The sequence below is a fragment of the Sarcophilus harrisii genome, chromosome 5 (genome assembly GCF_902635505.1).
Source record: "Sarcophilus harrisii chromosome 5, mSarHar1.11, whole genome shotgun sequence".
In the NCBI taxonomy this organism is placed as follows: domain Eukaryota; kingdom Metazoa; phylum Chordata; class Mammalia; order Dasyuromorphia; family Dasyuridae; genus Sarcophilus; species Sarcophilus harrisii.
The window spans coordinates 183,600,038-183,623,430 of NC_045430.1; the positions used below are offsets into that span (position 1 = coordinate 183,600,038).

Consider the following 23,393-nt stretch of genomic DNA (forward strand, 5'->3'; position numbering starts at 1 on the left):
TGAAGCCTTTCTGAAAATCATGCCACTTTATATATTATCTATTTTCTACACATGTAGAACTTTGCTGTCAGATTATTTCGGCTATTTCCCAGCTGATTTGGGAGAAATCTCAACAGAAAGTTTTGCCATTTCAGCAAAATGTTTTTGCTTTTTTCTAGTAGTGATGAATCTGACATTTCAGAGACCAGTGAAACTTTTCTCAAAGGAACTTCCCAGGTATGATTGATTTGTTATTTGGCTACTCTTCTCTATTTTCTGGTAGTCATCAATATTGTAACTGTCATATTTATTAAGTAGTTTCCATCTGTTTGATAATCATTCAATAACATTCATTGTTATCTTATCATATACAATATCATCATATATTATCATATCTTATCATATTATGCAATACTTTTTAGTCCCATTGATAAAAACATAGAGCTTAAAGTAACCTTGGAGATCTTGTTATCGCACTCCCTTATTTTAAAGATGATGATGATAGCTTATATTTTCAAAGTACTTTATATTTTATGAATACTTTCTTCACATATTGTTCTGAAGTAGGTAGTACAAATTTTAGCCCATTTTATATAATGCATAAACCAAGGCTAAGAGAAAGGTTAATGTTAGAACTAGAAGAACTGGAGCTTAGATTCACTTCTGATTACAAGGTCAAAGTGTTCTTTCCAGTAGAGCCATGTGAAATTAGGATTGTAATAGTAGAACTAAAACTGCCCATAAAATGTGCTTTGAGTTAACCTCTTTACCTTTTCCAGAGCACCAAATTATATTTTATGCTATTGAATCAAAATGTCTTCACTTGGCTAAACTATTTACTTGAGGAATTTGTTTACTTCACCTGGACAAATACATATGAATGGAGATGTATTGAGATAGTGGAATGCAGTGGATATAGTGATGATCCTGGATTCTAATCAAGAAGACTTGGGTTCAAATCCTGCTTCTGACATTTACCAGCTATATCAGCCTAGATGATACCTGACTTCTATGAGAAAAGACAACTACTGGGACTTATTAAATCATAAACTAGTTACTTTATATGAATGGCAAATTCTTTGTGTACTTACCTATGTATATACATATGGAACTCATTTAGTTTATAGGATATAGTCAAAGTATGTGAATTAGGCGTTTTCATATACATAGTCATTAAAAGACTGTGCTTATTCTCTAAGGACCAGATTAACCAAATATAGGGTTTATTACCAGAAGTTTGGCTCCCAGGTGATGAAAAAATTTTGACCATCACAATTCATGAAAGGGCCAAAGATTTAAAATAGCTCTTAGCTCAATGCAACTCTTCCACTTCCATAGTGTTAATGGTGTTAGAAGAAGGCAGAGGGTACTAAGAACAAGAGTTTGGTGATATAAAGCACTACTGGAGAAACTTAACCATACTCATACTAATAACCTAATTTATAAATTAAACTAGTATAGTAAAAGTCATGAACATACTGGGTACCCATTGAATAGGAAATAGTTGAGCAGATTATAGCATGAGAATATAATGGAATGTTATTACATATTAAAACTGATAAATATGACAAATTAAAAGAAACGTGGAAAGATTTATACGAACAGATAAATAAAGTAAGCAGAACCAGAAAAATAATGCACATAGTGGCTATAATAATTTAAATGCAAACTACACTAAAAGGCAGTTTAACTCATAATAATTTCAGTGACTAATCATGCTCATAAGGAACAGACAATGAAATATATCTCACTAATCTCAGTGGAGTGTAGAGGACTGTGGGCTATATAGTGCTATATATGTACATACTCTATTATGATCATTTTGTTCATCCATTTTGCTAAGCTATTTTTCTTTGTTATAAGAGAAAGTTCAAAACTATCAAACATCAATGAAACTTATTAATTAAAACAGGAGGCAAATGAATTGCAGAGTTGGCTGTTTGTAAGCAATATTACCTTGTAAAATCGTGAAACACAGTGGAATATAAAACAAGATGACAAAGTCTGATGTGAGACCAAAGTCAGATAATTTTTTTAGCTTTTTTTTTTTATTAGAGCTTTCTATATACAAAACATATGCATGGGTAATTTTTCAATATTGACCCTCGCAAAAACTTCTATTTCAACTTTTCCCCTCCTTCCCTCTACCCCCTCCCCTAGATGGCAGGTAGTCCCATACATGTTAAATATGTTAAAGTATATGTTAAATACAATATATGTATACATATTTATATAGTTATCTTGTTGCACAAGGAAGATAGGATTGAGAAAGAAGGTAAAAATAACCTGAGAAGAAAAAAGAAAAATGCAAGCAAACAATAACAGAAAGAATGGAAATGTTATGTTGTGGTCCATACTCATTTCCCAGTGTTCTTTCTCTGGGCGTAGCTGGTTCAGTTCATTACTGCTCCATTGGAAATGATTTGGTTGATCTCCTTGCTGAGGATGGCCAGGTCCATCAGAACTGATCATCATGTAGTATTGTTGTTGAAGTGTATAATGATCTCCCGGTTCTGCTCACTTCACTCAGCATCACTTCATTTGTCTCTCCAAACCTCTCTGTATTCATCCTCCTGGTCATTTCTTATAGAAAATAATATTCCATAACATTCATATACCACAATTTATTCAGCCATTCTCCAACTGATGGGCATCCATTCAATTTCCAGTTTCTAGCCACTATGAAAAGGCTGCCACAAACATTTTGGCATATACAGGTCCCTTTCCCTTCTTTAGTATCTCTTTGGGGTATAAGCCCAGTAGTAGCACTGCTGGATCAAAGAGTATGCACAGTTTGATAACTTTTTGAACAGAGTTCCAAATTGCTTTCCAGAATGGTTGGATCCATTCACAACTCCACCAACAATGGATCAGTGTGTCAGTTTTCCCACATCCTCTCCAACATTTATCATTATCTTTTCCTGTCATCTTAGCCAAAAAGTCAGATAATTCTAAAAGTATTTCTAGAGAAAACACACATTAAGAAGAATAGAGAAACTATTTTAAAAATACTTAGGGGTCATTTTCAAGTTCGTTCAAAGATGATTACAGAAGAATGAAAAAGATTATAAATACTACTGCTTATTTAAAAATGACAACTGAGAAGACATAAACAATCTATAAGTCTACTATCCTATCTCTATGAAATCTTTTTTAAAACGGTTTCTGGGGAACCAAGGTAACAATGTAGAGCATCAGTCCGGGAATAAGGAGGATCTGAATTCAAACGCAGTCTCACATATACTAGCTGTGTGTTCCTGGGTATGTCAGTAAACCCTGTCATTAAACCTTGATTGCCGCTTTTAAAAATTATCTCTTAAACTACTGTTGTCAAAGTTGTCTGACAAAAACATGAAAAAAGAGGAGATGTACTTTCACAATTGATTTCTGATAGTCATAAAGCTGAATAAGAGATATATAGGATAAAGGATTCTACTGAGGCCTATTTGTTGATTTAAAAAAAAATAATTCAATTTTATAGAATAAAATGCAACCTTAAAGACTCTAAGAATGTTTTAAACCGTGTCTTCTATACTTGATGAAATTATGTAAGATTCTATGCTTGATATTACTACAGAGACAATTTTCTCCTATTGTTTGGCAAACTATCAAGCAAGTTATAACAAGAGTCATAAAAGAGATTATGATCTCATGTCTACCAATTTGCTTTTGAATCTGATTACTCATTTTACAGGTGAGGAAACTGAGATGTATAAGTTAAGTGACTTAGTCAAGACTTCACAGCCAATATCTGAGGTAGGAGGTAAATCTAAGCCTTCCTGACTCCAAGTCCAGTGCTCTCTCCATGATATTGCACTGCCTCAATGTCATGGAGGAGATAGTGTAAAGAGTTGAAATAAAAAAAGTAGTCTCTCATCCCATGAACTCCATGCAGATTACTATGTAAAAGAATGAAGATGAAACATTTCCCTCACCTCCTGCCAGAGATAATGATTTTAAAATGTAAAAAGAGACATACATTTTCAGACATGGCTAATGTGGAAATATATTTGGCTGGACTATGCATGTATTCATTGAGTATATTTTTAAAAATTGCTCAGTGAAAGAGGGAATAACTGGGAAAAGATTAATAAAAGAAAAATATAACATTTTAAAATGGATTAAGGGATATGGCAATAGTGTGAAAAACTGAAGAAAATATAGATACACTAACTGCCCCATAATAAGCTTGCATGAAGTCTAAGAAGCATAAGAAGTGTAAAAAGAGGCTTAAGGATAATTCAACAAAGGGAGAGTTCTGATTACTAGTAGCAGGGTAGAGTTTTAAATGTATGTGTATACATGTAATGAAGGTAAATTACCTCCAAGTACTTTTTTTGCAGCTCAAACTTGTCTATATCTGTATACCTATTATGAAGCCCAAAAATCTAGGCCATACCTCTTACTAGTCTCATTGCAAATACTTTTGGTAACATCAACTTTTGATCCTGCTTTCATCAACATCATCTTTCTTTGGCTTTTTCTAACTTAATGACCTTAATAGCTCTTTAGATCCAAAAGCTTGTGTGCCCATTTATGCTAATTCTCCATCAGCCTTCCCATCTGTTTTCAGAAAAGATAAGGATTTAAACCAAGTCATATAATCTATGCAGGTGCTTTTCTTGCCATACCCTACTCAGCCTAGTTTCCACTGCAAGGTTAGACTGAAAGTAAGTTATATTATCCTCCTCAGTAATACAGTTCTCCAAAGGCTCCTTTTCTCAAATGATTTTGTACTAATTGCACTAAACCCTGAATTCTACAAAGACTCCTCAGGAAAATTCATCATAATTCAAAAGACACCAAACATAGTCTTCTGGCATATAAATATGATTCATGAAATACCATGATCTCAGAAAAATCAAAATTGTAGTTGATTCAAAGAAGTAAAAAGATGCACGATGAGCGTAAGTAAGCTGTGATATATTGTCAGCAATGATAGTCACAAAAAAGTGGCATAGGAGATATTGTTTGATGAAGATATATGTGATCAGAAAAGGAAATGGACTGGTAATATGAGGACAAAAGCTAATGGTTGGACAACTCACATGCAGTAATGGTACCTCAAGGGATTAAAGAAAAAAAACAGAAGACTTCCTATAAAGCATGGGTGGGCTCTCTTTGGAAGATTTATGAATGTACATAAGAATTATATAGGATAAAAAATTTGGAGGAGTTACTACTTATGTCAGCAGATGATATACTAGTGAAGCCATGAATTTATCAGAATATATAAATTTGCCTCTATATAACATACTTTCTTATATTCTTATTTTCAATCTAAAGATTATTCCTGAACCATTTAGTTTTGTCTCCACAATCCCCATCTCCAATACTGGCAAGAAAAGTCAACCACTGATAGAGAACCTACTACGTATTTTTTCAGAATATTCTTCAAATAATTCAATACTTCAAGGTTCTATAATTTTGTCATAAGTGCCCTTGGCATTTTTTATTATTTAGCTTGCTTTATAATTTAGATAGTCTTCAAGAGTTACTGCAAAAGTCATTCCTCTGAAATCAACTTGGTACTTATAGCTCCTCTAAATTTAGCTAGACTGGATCTTGGTCATCAGACATAAAGTTTATCATTAAGTCCTTACGTGAAGCCTTTTCAGCTTGGTAGAACTTGCCAAAACATATACTGCAATAGCATAACTTTTGAGAAACCAGGGTGACTTTTTATGCCACAAGATATCAAAATAGTGAAAGATGAATATTCTTAATAATGATAAATCTTAAATCCACAGCTGTAGAAATGGAATTGATAGTAGCGTTCTTCTGTTGACAGACTTTATTTTTGGAAAAAGCCAAAAGTAATTTGGAACCAAATTTTGTAAATAAGCTAAATAACTATATAATGTTTTCTTTAAAAAGTCATAACACTGCTATAAAACTGAGATTGCCACAATCTCTCTAAACCTCATTTTTCTCAGATATAAAATTGGAGATACTAATGCTATAATGTCTACAAGATTGTTGTAAGAAAAGCACTTTGCAAATCTTAAAGCTCAATAGAAATGTAAGTTATTATAATCATAAATGTAGACTCAACAAGCTACTTTGAAGTAAACCACCAATTTATATTAATGATTTCTGATATATTTGAGTAAAAGTAGTCATCACTTTACAGCTATACTTGGTCTTTATTTACAATCAGTATGCATACATATGCACAGATACACATAGTCACATACTTATCAACCTATCCATGCAAAGACAAACATACATACTTCCCCATATAGATCTATAGCTAGGTAGGAATTCAGGCATATATATATATATATATATATATATATATATATATATATATATATATACACACATACATACACATACCAATATATCCTGCTGATGGAGCTGAATCATATAAATATTAACAGTCTTCTAAAAACAAAATCAGAAGAAAAAAAGAAGTTGCAATTAAATTGAAGGGTGATTTAAAGACTCTCCTGTAAAAGGAAAAAGAGGGAGCTGATAGAGGAGGTTTTGTCATCATTCCAAAAGTAAGAGCGTTATTTCTTGGTATGTTTGCTCATCATATTTTGAAGCAGATTATATACTAAGGTAATTGCAGAGGCCATGCAAAAATTCTATAAAGAACGTGATAAGATCCTCCAAACCAAATCAACATATACTTGGACATTTGGTGACTTCAGTAAAAAAGTAAGGTTGGAGGAAAATATATGGGAAAGCATGGTTCAAAATGAAGGATTGAGAGACACCAAAGATTTATAGATTATCCAGAACACTCACACTTATTATGAACACATTCTTTAAGAAAAGTGACAAACACTGGAATCACTAGATAACACCAGAAAAAAACCACAGGAAAAGACATTTATAGGGGGAGGAGAGGTTACCTCTAATCAGAAGGGAATTAAGGGGAAAAAATCTAAGAAGAAATAATGTGAGGAAAAGATATAGTATACAATTGGAAGGCTATTCTGAACTTTCAATCTCTGATCTACTGGCTATGTAACTCTGGATAAGTTCACTTAAGTGCTTAGGCATCTTTCTGAGATGATGAGCTAAAGAGAACACTGCACTGTTAGGTGGTTTTCCCTAGCAGAGAACTCCCTATATCAATGAAATTATCGATCCATTTCTGACATCTAATCCTGAACTATTTGAAAAATAAAACTTTAAATTGGGATCTGGACAGTAGAAATAACACCAACATTGATTCAGATACTCTTATCCAAAAATTAAATCAGTGTATATCACATTGTTGCAATGAAGTGACCAAAAGGAGTCAGAAAGTGCCTTAGCAAACATGTACTTAACAGGAATAAATTGTAAGGCCCTACTGGGCTAGAATATAAACTTGTTCATAAAATCTTACAAAGCTGGATGGACATTCATTGTGTCATAAAGCAGAGAGAAGTGATAGAGAATAAAACTATTTTAAAGATTGTCAAAATAAATATCTCAAGATAGGATTGAACTTGGGTTCCCTAACTTTAATGTCCATCTGCATTGCTCTACTGCCTGTTTATAAATACCCTTTTTGAAGAATAAGTAAGAATATATATAACACAGTAGGTGAAAAAGATGGATAGATAAAAGAGACAATTGTTTGGAAAATATTGCTTAGGTAAGATATTTACACAGTTGTGGATGAATAGACAAATGGTTAATTTATTAGCAAAAACCATATAATACTAGTAATTAATCTGAAGGAATATTCATTCTCTTTTTGAGATCCAAAAAATTCCATTGGGAATTAAATTTTTAAATTCCATATGTTACACTTTTGTCCTTTTCCTTACATATCAAGTTTATTATCTACTATGTAAGGTTCTAGCTTAGAATTAAGGTGAAACCTAATTTTAAAAATGTAAATCAAAGCAATCTTTTTCCACTACATATCTAACAAATTGCTTAAGATGGCAAAAGAGAGGAATACTCAATGCTGGAGGGGATATGGAAAGACAGCACATTAATTATTGCATTGTTGGAACTATAAATTAAAATGATTTCTCTGGAAAGCAGTTTAGAATTATGCAAATAAATGATTAAAATAGGTCCATGCCTTTTGACATAGAAATACTGCTGTTCAGCATTCACCTCAAGAGATTCATTGACAAAAATAAAGATTTGAAATTAAACAAATATATATAATAATACTGTGGTAGCAAAGAATTAGAAATAAAGTAGATGATCCACTGAGAAATAGTGAAACATGTCATGGTACATGAGTGTAATAGAATATTCCTGGGTATTAAGAAATGCTAAGAAGATTAATACAAATATGGAAGGACATAGTCAATTAATGCAACATGAAGAAAGCAGAGCCAGAAAGACAGGCTACAAAATGACTAATCAATATCAATAAAAATAATAACTACAGAACCATCAAAGATCAATGTTGTGAAATAGAAAAAAAAGAAGATTGGTTCCAAAGAAGAGATGAGAAAACATTACCACCTGTTTTGCAGAGATTAGGTGGTTCATGAGTAGGAAACATTGCAGATGACATTAGATTTTTTTTTAAAGTATTGATAAATTTTGCTGATTTTTCCCTCTTCATAGTTTTCTTTTTTTTTCCTTTTTTTAAAATTAGAGGAGAATGGATACAAGGAGAAATCTTGAGTAATATAAAAAAAAGATAATACAAATTTATTTGAAAAATAATTTTAACTGAATGCTACTCTAGTATGTGCAAATCCCAAATTCTGTCTATTTTCAGACTCTTTAGTCTTAAAGCTGCTGCCTCTTTCTTTGTCCCAAATCCCAACTCTACCCCACTATTTACTTGATGTAAAAAAGAAAAAAAAACATGCTAACCATGTTTATGAATGTATACAATTATAAATAAATTTTAAAACATCCAATCTGCCCATTTCAAGATTGATTTTATTCTAGAACCTTGGCAGTCAACCCAATCATGAACACAAGTGAGTAGTCCACGTATCAATGCTGTCCTGAGATCTGGGTACAGTATTCATTGAAATATAAATCATAACTTAATGTTTTGAATTAATATTCATTTATTTTAAATCTTATCTTTCTTACATAGATAAAAACTAAGGAAAATATAAGAACAAAAATAAATTTTAGTAGATTGTTCCAAAAAAATTTTAGAGATGAACAAGAGATAAATCTAATAATTTTTATAAGTTGTTAGCTTTCTAAAAGTTGTTAGATGAGAGAAGGGAGCTATGAATGATGTAAGAAGGAGAAGGAGAAGAAAAAAAGGAGGGAAAAGAAGAATATAATTGAAGCATTCTAAAATGTCTTAAAAAAGATAAAAGGAAGCTCAGAATGAAATAAAGTCAAGTAAGACATTTTGGAAATTAAAATGTTCTATTATCAGATATTTTAAAAAGCAAGTTAAACACAGAAATTTATTTCACAAATTTCTGATCTAAATTGTATGTGGAAATAGTCTTTTTATGTGAAATTTGTTTTTTTTTTAAGTTTTTAAGAGTAATTATATAAAATACAAGTTAGTTTGTTTCATATAACAATTTTTCTTCAGATAATTATTAAGAATTGAGTCCCATTATTTTTACAGTGACTGGGAATTTGCTCAACTCTGGGATCCCTAATTATCTCAGGCTTGTGATATTTGAGTAAAACCCAATAAATTTACCTGAATGAGAAGATAAGTATGAGAATCACTGTGTTCTATATGATGAAATATATAACATCCATCTTTATAAGTGTTAGTATTACCTAAGCTTGAAATGTCTATTATTGCACTTAAAAAGAAAATGAGTCCTTTCTTTGGTTTAATTTTTCATTGATTAAATCAAACTATATTTATGTATACACACATGTATGTAAGTATTCATCCATTCATTTTTGTACTAGAATAAAGTAGGAGAATCATAACCTGAATGAGAAGATAAATATATTATCTAGCTTTATAGTGTTAATATTGCCTAAGATTGAAATGTCTATTATTGTACTTATGAAATAAAATTAATCCTTTCTTTGGTTTAATTATTCATTGATTAGGTCAAATTGTATTTATATATTCATTGTATATATTCATTATTCATTTATTTTTGTACTAGAATAAAGTAGGAGAATCAGAAGTTATTCCTCCAAACCAGGAATCAGAAAGGAAACATGTGAGTGTCTTTTAACATTATAGAATTTCTCTTCCATGTAGAAATAAGCTAATATCTATACTCAGAATACATTGTACTTGGTGGGAAAAAAGAGACATGAATTTTGTAAAATATAATACAAAATATTCTGCCTAGAAATCTAAAAAGTTCAAGTCTTGGAAATTATCCCTCCTGAACCATAGAAGGAAGAGAAAAGGAAGAACATTTGGAATTTTCCCTAGTATTTAGTCATCAAGAATAATTAGCTTTTTCTTTTTAGTAGACATCTTTGGATTTAAAATTAATGAATGAGGAAGTAAAGGGGTAACCTTTACAGAAAATAGAAGAGGGATTGAAGAGGGTTTGAAGTCACCCTTTTCCCACCAAAAATCTAACTCTTCAAAATAATTGAAAAAAACCCCATGGATCATCATCCCAATCACCAACTTGATTTTACCTAGCAGGAAATTGAGGCCCCAAAGAAAGGAGAAAAGATTTGTTTATATTGACATGTAAAGGCACATTCAATTGTCATTGAAACTGAAGCTGAACTGATAATCAAATGTATCCCAAATCTCATAAACTCATATTTTATTGCAAAGACCTTAGATACTTCATACCACAATCTTGTCCAACTCCAGTGTACATGTACAGAAACAGAAAAGGAACACTCTGAGCTGGTCATAGTCCCTGCTCTTACACTTTTGACCCATTTTCAATCAAGTAGTAGAAACTTGACCTTCCTCAGGACATAGGGGTTTAAGCTGTTGCAGGGAAATGGCACTTAGGTAAGTAGGAAGGGGACACTCTATCCCTAACCCACCACCACCATCTTCTCCCAAGGAAAATTTAAGCAGATATGAAATGCAAAGCCTCCAAAGAGTTGGGGGAGATGAAGGCTTTCTTAGGAAGCCATTGTTCCTTTCCTTGCCTAGCTTGAAATATCTCGACCTCTTTCTTCTAGATCAGAGTTTGCTGAGAAACTGCAGAAAATGCCTAGGCCTAGCAATGCATTTCTGGAATCTGTAAAATGAACAGACTGAGACCCAGAGCAATGTTTAAGGTCTCACAGGTATTACATAGTAGAGCCAGAATTTGTACCCAAACTTAGAGCTCTTTCTATTGTATCACACTCTCTACCCGGATACCAGCTTGTTAGGCAGTCTAATTTGGGGAGACCAGTTATGGTTTAATGTGCCTAAAAACTTTTCATTTTTCTTCTTTTATTTTATTTTTATTTAATAGCCTTTTATTTACCAGTTATATGTATGGGTAACTTTACAGCATTGACAATTGCCAAACCTCTTGTTCCAATTTTTCCCCTCTTACCCCCCACCTCCTCCCCCAGATGTCAGGATGACCAGTAGATGTTAAATATATTAAAATATAAATTAGATACACAATAAGTATTCATGACCAAACCGTTATTTTGCTGTACAAAAAGAATCGGACTGAAATATTGTACAATTAGCTTGTGAAGGAAATAAAAAATGCAGGTGGGCAAAAATATAGGGATTGGGAATTCAATGTAATGGTTTTTAGTTATCTCCCAGAGTTCTTTCGCTGGGCGTAGCTGGTTCAGTTCATTACTGCTGCATTGGAAATGATTTGGTTGATCTCATTGCTGAGGATGGGCCAGGTCCATCACAACTGGTCATCATCTAGTATTATTGTTGAAGTATATAATGATCTCTTGGCCCTGCTCGTTTCACTCAGCATCAGTTCGTGGAAGTCTCTCCAGGCCTTTCTGAAATCATCCTGTTGGTCATTTCTAACAGAACAATAATATTCCATAATATTCATATACCACAATATATTCAGCCATTCTCCAATTGATGGGCATCCACTCAGTTTCCAGCCACTACAAAGAGGGCTGCCACAAACATTCGTGCACATACAGGTCCCTTTCCCTTCTTTATGATCTCTTTGGGATATAAGCCCAGTAGTAATACTGCTGGATCAAAGGGTATGCACAGTTTGATAACTTTTTGAGCATAGTTCCAAATTGCTCTCCAGAATGGTTGGATGTATTCACAGTTCCACCAAAAATGTATTAGTGTCCCTGTTTTCCCACATCCCCTCCAATATTCCGCATTATCTTTCCCTGTCATTCTAGCCAATCTGATAGGTGTGTAGTGGTATCTCAGAGTTGTCTTAATTTGCATTTCTCTAATTAATTCATTTTTCTTCTAATATGAATTTAAAAGTCTACCCTTAATTTTTCTGTCCCTCTATTCATCTTTATATTTTAAACCTGGTCTTCCTGCCTAATTCCTGGGCTTCCGGAAAGATAGAGAAATTGTAGAAGAGCAAAAACATTTCAAGGGAGAGGAAGAGATCTCTTAAAATGTAGAAGCAGAGGTACCCAAGATGCTGTCTCCCCTTTTTACCAAACTTTTTACTCTACTCCAATTTGCTAATAAGAAGAAGTGGCCACTTCCTAGCCAGATTATCCTCTTCAGTCTTCCCTCAAAGACAGTTTCTAAAGGGCTTCACACTTTCCACATTGAGAGACTGGATGAAATTCAAGTCTCTCTTCCTCCCCCAGGGTTATTTTAATTCCTTCTCACTATCCTTTGGAAGGTTTTACTTGGCAGTGGTTCCACTGTAGACATCAAGTAGAATATAATCCCTGTTCACTTTGATCTTTAAATTTCTAATGAGAAAATGTCCTCTTCTAATTATGTGATATAATTATACTCCCCTCTGTTTTGCAATTTTCTTTCCATCTTTCCTCCTTTTATCTCCTCTCCTACTTCTTTTCCCTCCCTCTCTCCCCTGCCTCCTACCACTTCAATCCACTTCTTTCCACCCAGTATCCTCTCCTACCTTTCCCTCTTTCCCTCTTGCCCTCCTACTCATTTTCTATCTTCTCTTCCTTCCCTTCTCATCCTTTTCCTCTCCTCCCCTTCCATTTTCAGCATCATTTCTATCTCTTTGGCTTCTCCCTCCTTTGCCCCCTTCTCTTTCTCATCTCTTTACTATTCTCATTTTCCCTTGACCATGTGTCAGGCAATGTGCTAAGGGCTATCTATCCCAGGAATTATACATCCCAACAGAGGAAATAAATATGTAAATCAGAACATGCAAAATAAGTATAGAGTAGATGAAAATATAAAAATATACATAGATCTATAGATATAAAGTTTTCTACGCTGTTTCCTTGATTTTTACAGTGGTCAAATGGGATATTTTTTCCTCTTAGAAAATTCTAAATAAAAATTAGTTTTTAATTTATGTGGACATCAATTGAGGCTTAAAAGTCTTTAACAGAAAAATAATTCTCTACTCTTTGCCTTGAAAAGCCACTCCTGCATCCTTTCTTTGAATCACCATGATTTTCCTTTTATATGATCTCGATTCAAGAAACATTTATTAAGTATTTATTTTTGAAAGCCTATTTCCTTAATTGACTGATTATTCATTTACTTTTGCCTATCTCCACTTGTCTGTTGTTATTTTAATCTTGTGCCTTTGTTAATTCTTGTAAATAAATATCCCTTACTCCTCAGGCAAAAAACAACAGAATGAAAATTTTGGATCTCACTGGGAAGCAAATGTCTATATTTTCTCCATTTGGAGAAGGACCATTTTTCAAGAAACTACAAAATCAAAAGGTTTGAATACCATATATCATTAATATAAGCTTGACTGTGTTATATCTTTGTAGAAAGAATTTAAAACACACCTGAATTTCCTTTCCCATGTTTGGTGGCCCAGAAACTACCTATTCTGTTTGGCTATGTATCTAGCTACAAAGTAGTAATGTCACTTGGCAAAGAGTCTGATAAGTGAGGAATCTTATGATACATAAAAAGTTTAAAAAGCAGAGTTGGAATAGTAAGCAATAATAATATATAGATGAGCAGAGATGGAAGAGGTAAGCAGCAGTACTCATATGGTTGGAGTGAATAAGTAAAAGGAGACTGCATGGAAAACCACTGCATCTCTAAACCTAGGAATCTCAGCAGAAGCCTGATAACTCTGTACCCAAGTAGAAAAGCTTAACAGAACCTTGCTGATAACAAGAGGTTATTTAGAATTTGATGAGGCAAACAGCACTGATATTGAAGTTGCTAAATCTCACCTCCCCCCCCCCCCATTTTAGTAAGGAAATCAATGAGAATTGGGATGAGAGAGAATCTCTTTAAATCCTATAAGGGGTTGTATATATGTATAAAGGGTGGGAAAGACTAAATAATGATAAACATGGGTTTATGCTTTAAATAAGTATTTGTTATTGATTTGTGATACTTGCATGGTCTGTAAATAATGTTGTTCTGGAGGGGGATCAGGATATGATTTACAAAATAAATTATTCTAAATAGCCCATACTAAATCTTGAAAAAGTATCCAGGGGCTACCAAACCAAGAACTCGGATTCTTTTAAAGAACAGTTATATTTTGTGGAGGCTTATCTAAGATGTTTATGGATTAAATACGTCAATTTTTTTGGATCAAAGAAAGACTATATATTCCAGCATTACAGAGATCTGTTAAAGATTTTTCCATTTTCGATTAGGTTATATTGATATTTCAAAGTCTAAGTAGATAACAACAATAACTTTACTATCCTACAGTGGCTAATTTGTTTCCATTAATATCTTCTATGCTGGCCACTATACTGAAAAAAGAAATTTCCCCGAGGCTATAAGTTAACAGGTGTTTTTCTCCATAGGGCAATAATTCTTCCCAGGACAGGCATATTGGTTCAAGTACCATTATGCTATTGGGTGTCAAAGGGTCATTGCCTTTTTTTGTTTATTGATGAAATAAGACTTTATATTTTACTAAAGTAATTTTAATGCAGTACAATTCTATTGAATACCCTAATATTTGGTAAATTTTTGTGTAGTTGCCATCTACTACTGAGAAAAAGGCATATTCTTTTCTATCCCCATTCAATTTTCTCCAAAGGTCTATCATACCTAACTTTTCTAAAATTCTATTCACCTCCTTAACTTCTTTTTTGTTTATTTTGTGGTTAGATTTATCTAGTTCTGAAAGAAGGAGGTTGAGGTCCCTCACTAGTATAGTTTTGCAACTCATTTAAATTTTCTAAGAATTTAGATTCTATAACCTCTTGATGCATATATGTTTAGTGTAGATTATTTTTTATTATCTATGGTACCCTTTAGCAACATGTAGTTTCTTTATCTCTTTGAATTAGATCTATTTTTGCTTTTGCTTGATCTGAGATCAGGATCTCTACTCCTACATTTTTTTTTGCTTTAGCTGAGGCATAATAGATTCTGCTCCAGTCTATTGCCTTTATTCTGTATGTATCTCTCTGCTTCAAAGTGTTTCTTGTAAACAGCATATTGTAGTATTCTGGCTTTTTGCATTACTTCTTTTTGTGAAGGACTGGTAGTTTATCCTTCTTTTTAACATTTCGTTTTTTATTTTTTTCTCAATTACATATAAAAAACATTGTAAACATTCTTTAAAAATTCTGAGTTCAAATTTCTCTCCTTTCCTCTGTCTCCTTTCCCATTCTGAAGAGAGTAAATGATTTGAGATAGATTAAACCTGTGCAGTCATGCAAAACATTTCCATATTAGCCACATTGCAAAAGAAAATACAAACAAAAAATCCTGAGAAAAATAAAGAAATCAAAAATTATGTTTTAATATGAATTCAAATTCCATCAGTCTTCAATGGAGGTGGATAGAATTTTTTATCATAAGTCCTTTGGAATTGTCTTGAATCATTGTGTGACTTGGGATAGCCAAATCATTCACAGTCAATCATCATACACTATTACTGTTATTTTGTACAATGTTTTTCTGATTCTTCTCATTTCACTTTTTGTCAGTTCATATTAAGTCTTTCCCTTTTTTCTTAAAGCATCCTGCTCAGCATTTTTTATAACACAATAATATTCCATCATAATCATACCATCACTTATTCATTCATGAATAAGCATCAACATGCTTAATGTTGATAAACATCCTCCAAATGTTTAATTCTTTGTCACAAAAAGAGCTGCTATAAATATTTTTGTTAAGAGATTCCCAATAGTATAGTTTTACTGTCTATATCCTCCTGTAACTCATTTAACTTTTTCTCTAATAATTTAGAGGCTATGTCATTTGGTAAATATATGTTTAATATAAATACTTTGGTACGTTTTAGCAAAATGTAGTTTTTATGCTCATCTCATTTAATTAGGTCTATTTTTGTTTTGCATTGTCTAAGATCATTATTGCTACCCCTGGTTTTATAATTGTTTTACCTCAGCTAAAGTATAATAGATTGAAATTCAACCCCTTAGTTTTATTCTTTGTGTAGCTCTCTGTTTCAAAGGTATTTCCCGTAAATACCCTATTGTTGGATTCTGTTTTTTAAACCACTTTGCTCTCTGCTTCCATTTTTGGGGTGAGTTCATTCCACTCACATCCTCAGTTAAGATCCTAACTGTATATTTCTTTTTATCCTATGTTTTCCCTACTTATCCTTTCTCTTTTTATCCTGCTTCTAACTACTGCCTCCTTTAATCCACTCTGCTTTCTATCTGCTTCCCCTTTTCATTATCTTTCTCATTCTTCTTGCCTATAGAATAATATAGATATATATATCTAACTGCATGTGTATGTTATTCATGATTTGATCCAATTCTGATTAGTAATGTTCAAACATTGTCCTCCACTCCCATCCCTCAACTTCCATTGAAATATTTTTCCTTGATAATTGCTTGAAATATGATTTCTAGGTTCTTTTTTGGATCATGGCTTTCAGAGAGTCCAAAAATTCTTAAATTATGTCTCCTTGATCTATTTTCCAGGTCAGTTTTTTTTCATTGAGATATTTCACATCATCTTTTATTTTTTCATTTTTTGATTTTGTTTGATTGTTTATTGATGTCTCAAGGAGTTAGCTTCCACTTGTCCAGTTCTAATTTTTAAGAAATTATTTTCTCAGTGGACTTTTGTAACTTCTCCATTTGGCCAATTCTGCTTTTTACAGAGTTCTTCTCTTCAGTGGATTTTGGTGCCTGTTTTGCTATTTGGCCAATTCTGCTTTTTTAAAGTGTAATTTTCTTCATTATTTTTGTGCCTCTTATCTGACTCAAAAAAATTTTTTTGGTGAGGTAACCAAAGTTAAGTGACTTGTCTTAGACATGTTTAACATTTATTGAATTACTTGTCATCTGGGGGAAGGGGTGGAGAAGAAAAAAAAAACTTGGAACCACAAGGTTTTGTGAGGGTGAATATTGAAAACTATGCACATGTTTCGAAAATAAAGTTTTTTTTTTAAAACAGTGACTTGCCTAGGGTCAGTTAGTAATGTTAAATGTCTGAGATCAGATTTGAACTCAGGTCCTCCTGACTTCAGGCCAGTGCTCTTTCCACTGTACCATCTGGCTGTCCCTGTTGACTCACTTTTCAAAATTTTCTTTTGCTTCACTCATTTCTTTCCATAATTTTCCCTCTATCTCTCTTTCTTTATTTTTAAAATCTCTTTTGAGAATTCTTGTTATCTCAATTCTTCTTATTGTGTCCAATTCACATTTTTCTTAGAGACTTTGTAATTATTTTGGCTTTTTTGTCTTCTAAGTTTGTCTTGATTTTCCTGCCACCAGAGTAACTTTTTATGGTCAGGCTCTTTTGTTATTGTTTGCTCATTTTCCAGCCTATTTCTTGACTTTTAACTTTATGTTAAAGTTAGGCTCTACTTCCCAGGGTGAAAGGATGCACTGTTCCAAGCTTCAAGTTTTTGTGCTATAATTTTCACAGCTAGTTCTGGGACTCTGTAGGTTTTCATTGCTTCCAAGATGGTATGATCTAAGAAGAGATTGGGTCACTGTAACCATAGAGGGATGTGGAAATCTGGAGATGTGATCAGGTCCCCTGCTTTTCTGCAGCCACAATCACTAGTACTCCATTCTTCCTTGAAATTAAACCAGGGTCTCTATTTCCTTGTAAACAACCACAAGCACTCTTCTCCATCTTGGAACTATGATCAGTGCCTTTGCTTCCCTGCAGCCACAAGTGCTATTACTCCTTTTTGGTCCTGGAACTGTGACCAGGGCCCCTGTTCTCCTGTTCCTGCAGATTCTCATGCTCTTCTTCACCCTAGGAATATGATCCAGAACTGTATATGGGAAACAACAAGATCTTGAACCCATGCCATCAAAAGGTCTCTTGTACATTCTAAATATACAAATAATGCAAAGACACAGACTTGGGAAATCAAAGTATATTGTTGGAGGAGTAAAAAGAAGGCCAGTTTATCTGAAACAAAGAGTACAGCAGGAGGAGTCATTAGTGCAATGATGTCAAATTTGAGAATGGCTCTGGAATCAACTCCTTAATACTTTTCTCAGAGAAGTTTCTTGCAAATATTTTTCCCAGTTAACTATTTCCTTATAATTTAACTGTAATGCTATCATCTTTGCAAAAACTTAATTTTATGCACCTAAAATTGTCCATTTTATTTCCTATTATTCTTTCTATCCTTTGATTTAAAAAAATCTTCCATTATCCATAATTGTAAGAACTTACATTCCTGCCTAATATCTCCAATTTATTAATGATAATATTTTTTAAATGACATAGCAAGGTGCTGCTAAAGGGTGACAGTGCACAGAGTCCCTGGTCTGGAGTCTGGAAGACCAAAATTCAAATCCTAGCTGTGTAACTATAGGCAAGCCTCCATTTGCCTCAGTTTCCTCATCTGTAAAATGGAGATCATAGTAGTACCATTATCAAATGAGATAATAATTATAAAGCTCTTAGCACTGTGCTTAGCACATAGTTCATTAATATTATTGTAGTAATAACTAGAATTTATATAGTTTTACATGATTTATAAAACACTTTACGTTCATTATTTCATTTGGTCTTCACAACTCTGTGAGAAAAGTGCTATTATTATCCTCATTTTATAAATGAGGCAATGGAAGTTGAAGAGGTTGTGACTCGTTATTTTTAACTCAAATTGCTTTCTCCAAAGTTACCAATAATCTCTTAACTTTCAAATTTAATGGCCTTTTATTAACCTTCATACTTCTTGATCTCTCATCACCTTTTTTTCCTGACTACTCTCTCCTCTCTCGATTTTCAAAATACTGTTTTCTCTTATTTCTCTTGACCTCTATCTGATCACTCAGTCTCCTTTGCTGGATCTTCCTGTGGGTCATACCAATCAAGCTTGAGTGTTTTCTGAGGCTCTGTCTTGGGACCTTTTCTCTTATTTCTTTATCTATCTCACTTGGTAATATTATAAGCTAATGATGATGATGATGATGCCTAAAGGCATTATCAGTCTTTCAGTTTCTCAAGTTCACAATGTCTCTTTGACTTTTCATTCAAATTCACTCCACCTATTCAACTTTTCGTGATTTTTAAAAATAAATGTTAGTGTTAATGATTTATACTTTTTTTAAAAAAATTTTGATGGAATAGTTGGGGAAAAGTATCATATATAGGAGAGGAAAGTTTTAGTCTCAGTTCTGTCATTTACTACTTACATGATTTTAGACAAGCCACTTAATTTCTCAAGGGTAGGGATTTTTTAAACTAATTATCTCCCCCAGTATCTGGTTGATGTACATGAAATAGATGGTTAATAAATGATTATCAAATAAAGAATTGAATTATAAAATTAGAATAATAGTATTTGCACTGCCAATATACAACATTATTATAAGGAAAATATTTTTTATGTTTTGAAATGATATATGAATTTGAGTAATTATTTGAATAAATAAGATATTAAATAATATATTTCTTTTCTCCCTCAAATTTTTCTTAGTTACCTTTTAACATTACAAATAAATAATTAATTTTAAAATTTTGCTTAGAAAATTTTAGAAGTCAGTGACAAAAATTAAAATGTTTACTTTGGTCAATTAAAAGAAAAAATTGCTAGTGTATAAATGGTGGACACAGAATCAGAGGTCCTGGATTTGAGTCTTGGCCCTGCTAGTAGTTAATTGTGTTACTCTGGCCCCCTTACACTTGAGTTTACTCAGCTGTATCATTACGATAATTCCTGTAGTAATTACCTTACAAGATTATTTCAAAGATCAAATGATTTAGATAGAAAAAGGACTGAATGATCCTAAATTGGAACATGACTATAAGTCATTTGTCATCATTATCTTCTGTGTGGGGAAAAAAAAGAGAATTCTGTTAAGAAAGATATAATGAGGAAAGTAAGATTTCTATTAAAAAGCTAGCTGGTATAATCTCCAAAAGAAAAAATTGTAAAAAATTTCACATTGTCATTTTCAATAATAGAATGTTGAATTTTCTCTCTGGTTCTGTGTGTTCTCTTAGGTTGCTAGCAGGGGAGATGCACCACAGAGACCTAAGGAAATAACCTCCAAAGCAAAAGGTAATGGATTCAGTTCAATTCAGTAAAAATATTTTAAAGTACCTTCTATGTATAAGGAAATGTGCTAGGTTATCCTGTCCTTAAGCTGCTTCCTATCTAATGAATGGATAAGATTTGTAGACACATAAGTAGGAAACAACGTAGTTTGAGGTTAGGGCAAAATGATGTAATAAATACAAGGAAGGAAGAGCAATCACTTTTGAAAAAATGAGTATGGAAAGTTCCCCAAAGGCTTTATGGGGAAGCCTTCATAGAAGAAATGGTACCTTACTTAGGCTCTGAAGGAAAAGAAGAATTTCAACCAATAAAGATATGGAAGGAATAGACATGAGAAGAGAAGGAAGCCAATTGGGCATAGTTTAACTGGCATATAGAATTGTGAAAAATTGTGAAGGGGATTAATTATGAAATAAGACAGAAAAGGCAGTCTGTAGATTGATTAGGGAAGGCCTTAAAAAAACAAACTAAGAACTTTATATTCCAAAGGCAAAAAGGAATAGAGAATTACATAATCAGCTATGTACACAATGCTTTACTATAGAAAGTTGTACTGAACTAGTCTGTCTCACAGACATACTTGAGATTTAGATATTCAGTCCTCTGTATGAATATATTTCATTGCCTAATTCTATATAAAGTTACATTAGAAGTCTATAACATGTATACATATGAGAGGCCCAAAACGTGATATATTATTTGAGTAGTGTTTGCTAGATTTGACTAATCAAATATTTCCATTAATGTTTAAAAGTTTTTGTCAAAGAGGATAAAAAGAATCATATGAGTTTTTGATAAAGAACTTATGTTTAAGCTGTTATATATATGTGTGTGTACTATATATATATATATATATATATATATATACATTTATATGTATATATTTATGTATGTGTGTGTATATATATCCAGTACCTGCAACTAGGCACTTTTATCTAGGGACAATATATATAGAATAAACTCAGCTGGTATAATTCAAAGAGCCATCTGACCTTATCTGACCATTGCTCCATCATCATTTACTCTCCTAATTCTGACACACTTTGAAATGAATTTAAAGCAATATGAGCCATACCATCCTAGAACATCACAAATGTAAATACTTCCATTCACCAAAATTATGACATAAGGGAAGAATTAGCTTAGTATCAAATATGAAGGGGCCTGGAGTTGCCTGATCAAGCCTCAATCAGTATCTCTCTTATATTCACTGTACTATTATCAGTACCTTCTTTCTTACTACTAAGTATGGATCCCCTTCCTATTTTCTTATTTGGATTCCCTAATAGAAATATTGGGGCAGTCAACTGCATTCAGTTTAGCTCTTTCCCCAACCTACTGCAGGAAGTAGCATAGGGTAATATCCCATATACAGCCGCTGTACTCCTTGCCTACTCTTCCATGTCTGTAATGCCACAATACTAACATAATGGATACAGAGACTCCCCTAAAGGAACAGCCACATTTTCATAATGCCTTGGGATAAGAGAGGCTCACTTTGGGAAGAGCATCCTAAACCAGAAGGCATTCATTCACAGACACCCACCATGGACACATCTCTGGTCAAGAGGTTTTGAAAAGAGCAATAGAAAGGAAAAAGAAAAGACAAGGAAGAAGAGAGGAATAGAAATATCATTAATCCTGGAGGTTCCTCTGGTGCACACCTCATCCCATCAGAAACTGCATATTTTAAGGTTTTTCTCCTCCCCTCCTGGGCCATTAGAACGCTAATTTCTGGCAGCCAGCTTCAGGAATGAGCCTCTTCTTCGATGCCAGAAAGGTTGAAGCTGAAGAAATTGAGGACTCCTAGACCAAATAAGGTGGCTCAAGCTAGGATATGAAATGTAAGAAAAAGAGACAGGAAAGCAATAGTGGCAAGGAGTCAGCCTCGGTATTTTATTTATCAAGTTACCATGATGAGAGACCATAATAAACCATTTTACAATGCTCTTTTCTTTCCAAGTTGACACCCAACCATGAGCCACTTTGAGCCTATAATACCTTGCTAACAGATGTTTACAGAAAGGCAGTTTGTGTTAGAAAGTGGGTATTTAAAGTGTTTAATACAATCTCTTGGTTTTATCCTACTTGTCTATTTTTAAGTAAATTTTCCTTTATCACAACTAAAATGTCATCTTATGTATTTAATACAATTTTGGTTATCTAAGGAAGGAGATATTCAGATTGGAAACAGGACTTGGGCTGGAGTGGGGAGCCTCAAAACACAAATCTGAGTTGATCTGAACCTGAAATAGATTATCAGAACCTGAAGATACCATAGGATAGTTAGTTACATTGTAGGGATACTGCTGGAATTGTTTGTTTTTTTTTAAATTTAAATAAAGCTAGTTTTGATTTTTAATTCAAACTAAAGTTTACATTAGCAACAGTAAAATTGGTTCAATTGGGTTTTTTCTCTTTTTCTCCCCACATTGTAATTCACTATCAAAAGAGCTTTTTTTCCTAACTGAAACTTTCTAATCAGATCAGTTGTTTTTCTGTTGTTATTATAAATTATGTGAAAATGTCCTTGAGATGATAATTTTATTAACATTGTTGAATTGATGTGGTACTTGTCATTGACTATTAGATTAAATAGCTGCTGTGATTTTAAACTGCAGAGAGGCAGAAATGTTTATTACATCTATGGATTAATTTGGAAATTTGACAACCAAGAGGAATAACCTTTTTTAATATAAAATAATTTAAAAGATATAATGAAGATAATGATGGAAGATTATGAACAGTATCTCCTCATAAAACAGTGAGAAGCAATGAAGAGAAAAACAATTTATTTAAAAAGCTTGATAATAATCCCGATTGAGACCAATTATTCTAAAGATGTTTAAGGATAAAAATGGAAGAAAAGGAGAAAACTGATTAAAAATGGAGGAAACCTGTAAACATTTTTATAATGAACTTTTTTTCTGCCATTGAAGCCACCACAATTAGAAATATTCCTTAACATGTCACCATGCTTTCTGAAGAAGTACAATTAGCACTGGAAAACAGATA

The 23,393-nt window shown here is 32.9% G+C and overlaps 1 protein-coding gene across 7 annotated transcripts in view; it reads left to right on the top strand.

Moving 5' to 3' along the window:
• Positions 1-23,393, top strand: part of AGBL3 (ATP/GTP binding protein like 3) — a 115,364-nt gene that overhangs the window by 60,568 nt on the left and 31,403 nt on the right. For 4 of the 7 annotated variants that reach the window (XM_031939101.1, XM_031939103.1, XM_031939105.1 and 1 more), the window contains exons 12-15: positions 159-216; positions 10,005-10,061; positions 13,553-13,657; positions 20,324-20,381. In XM_031939101.1, coding sequence (XP_031794961.1) covers positions 159-216; positions 10,005-10,061; positions 13,553-13,657; positions 20,324-20,381 — 278 coding nt within the window. Of the gene's footprint in view, positions 1-158; positions 217-10,004; positions 10,062-13,552; positions 13,658-20,323; positions 20,382-23,393 lie in introns of those variants that run through there. The other 3 variants (XM_031939102.1, XR_004229693.1, XM_031939106.1) reach the window with 3 other exon arrangements.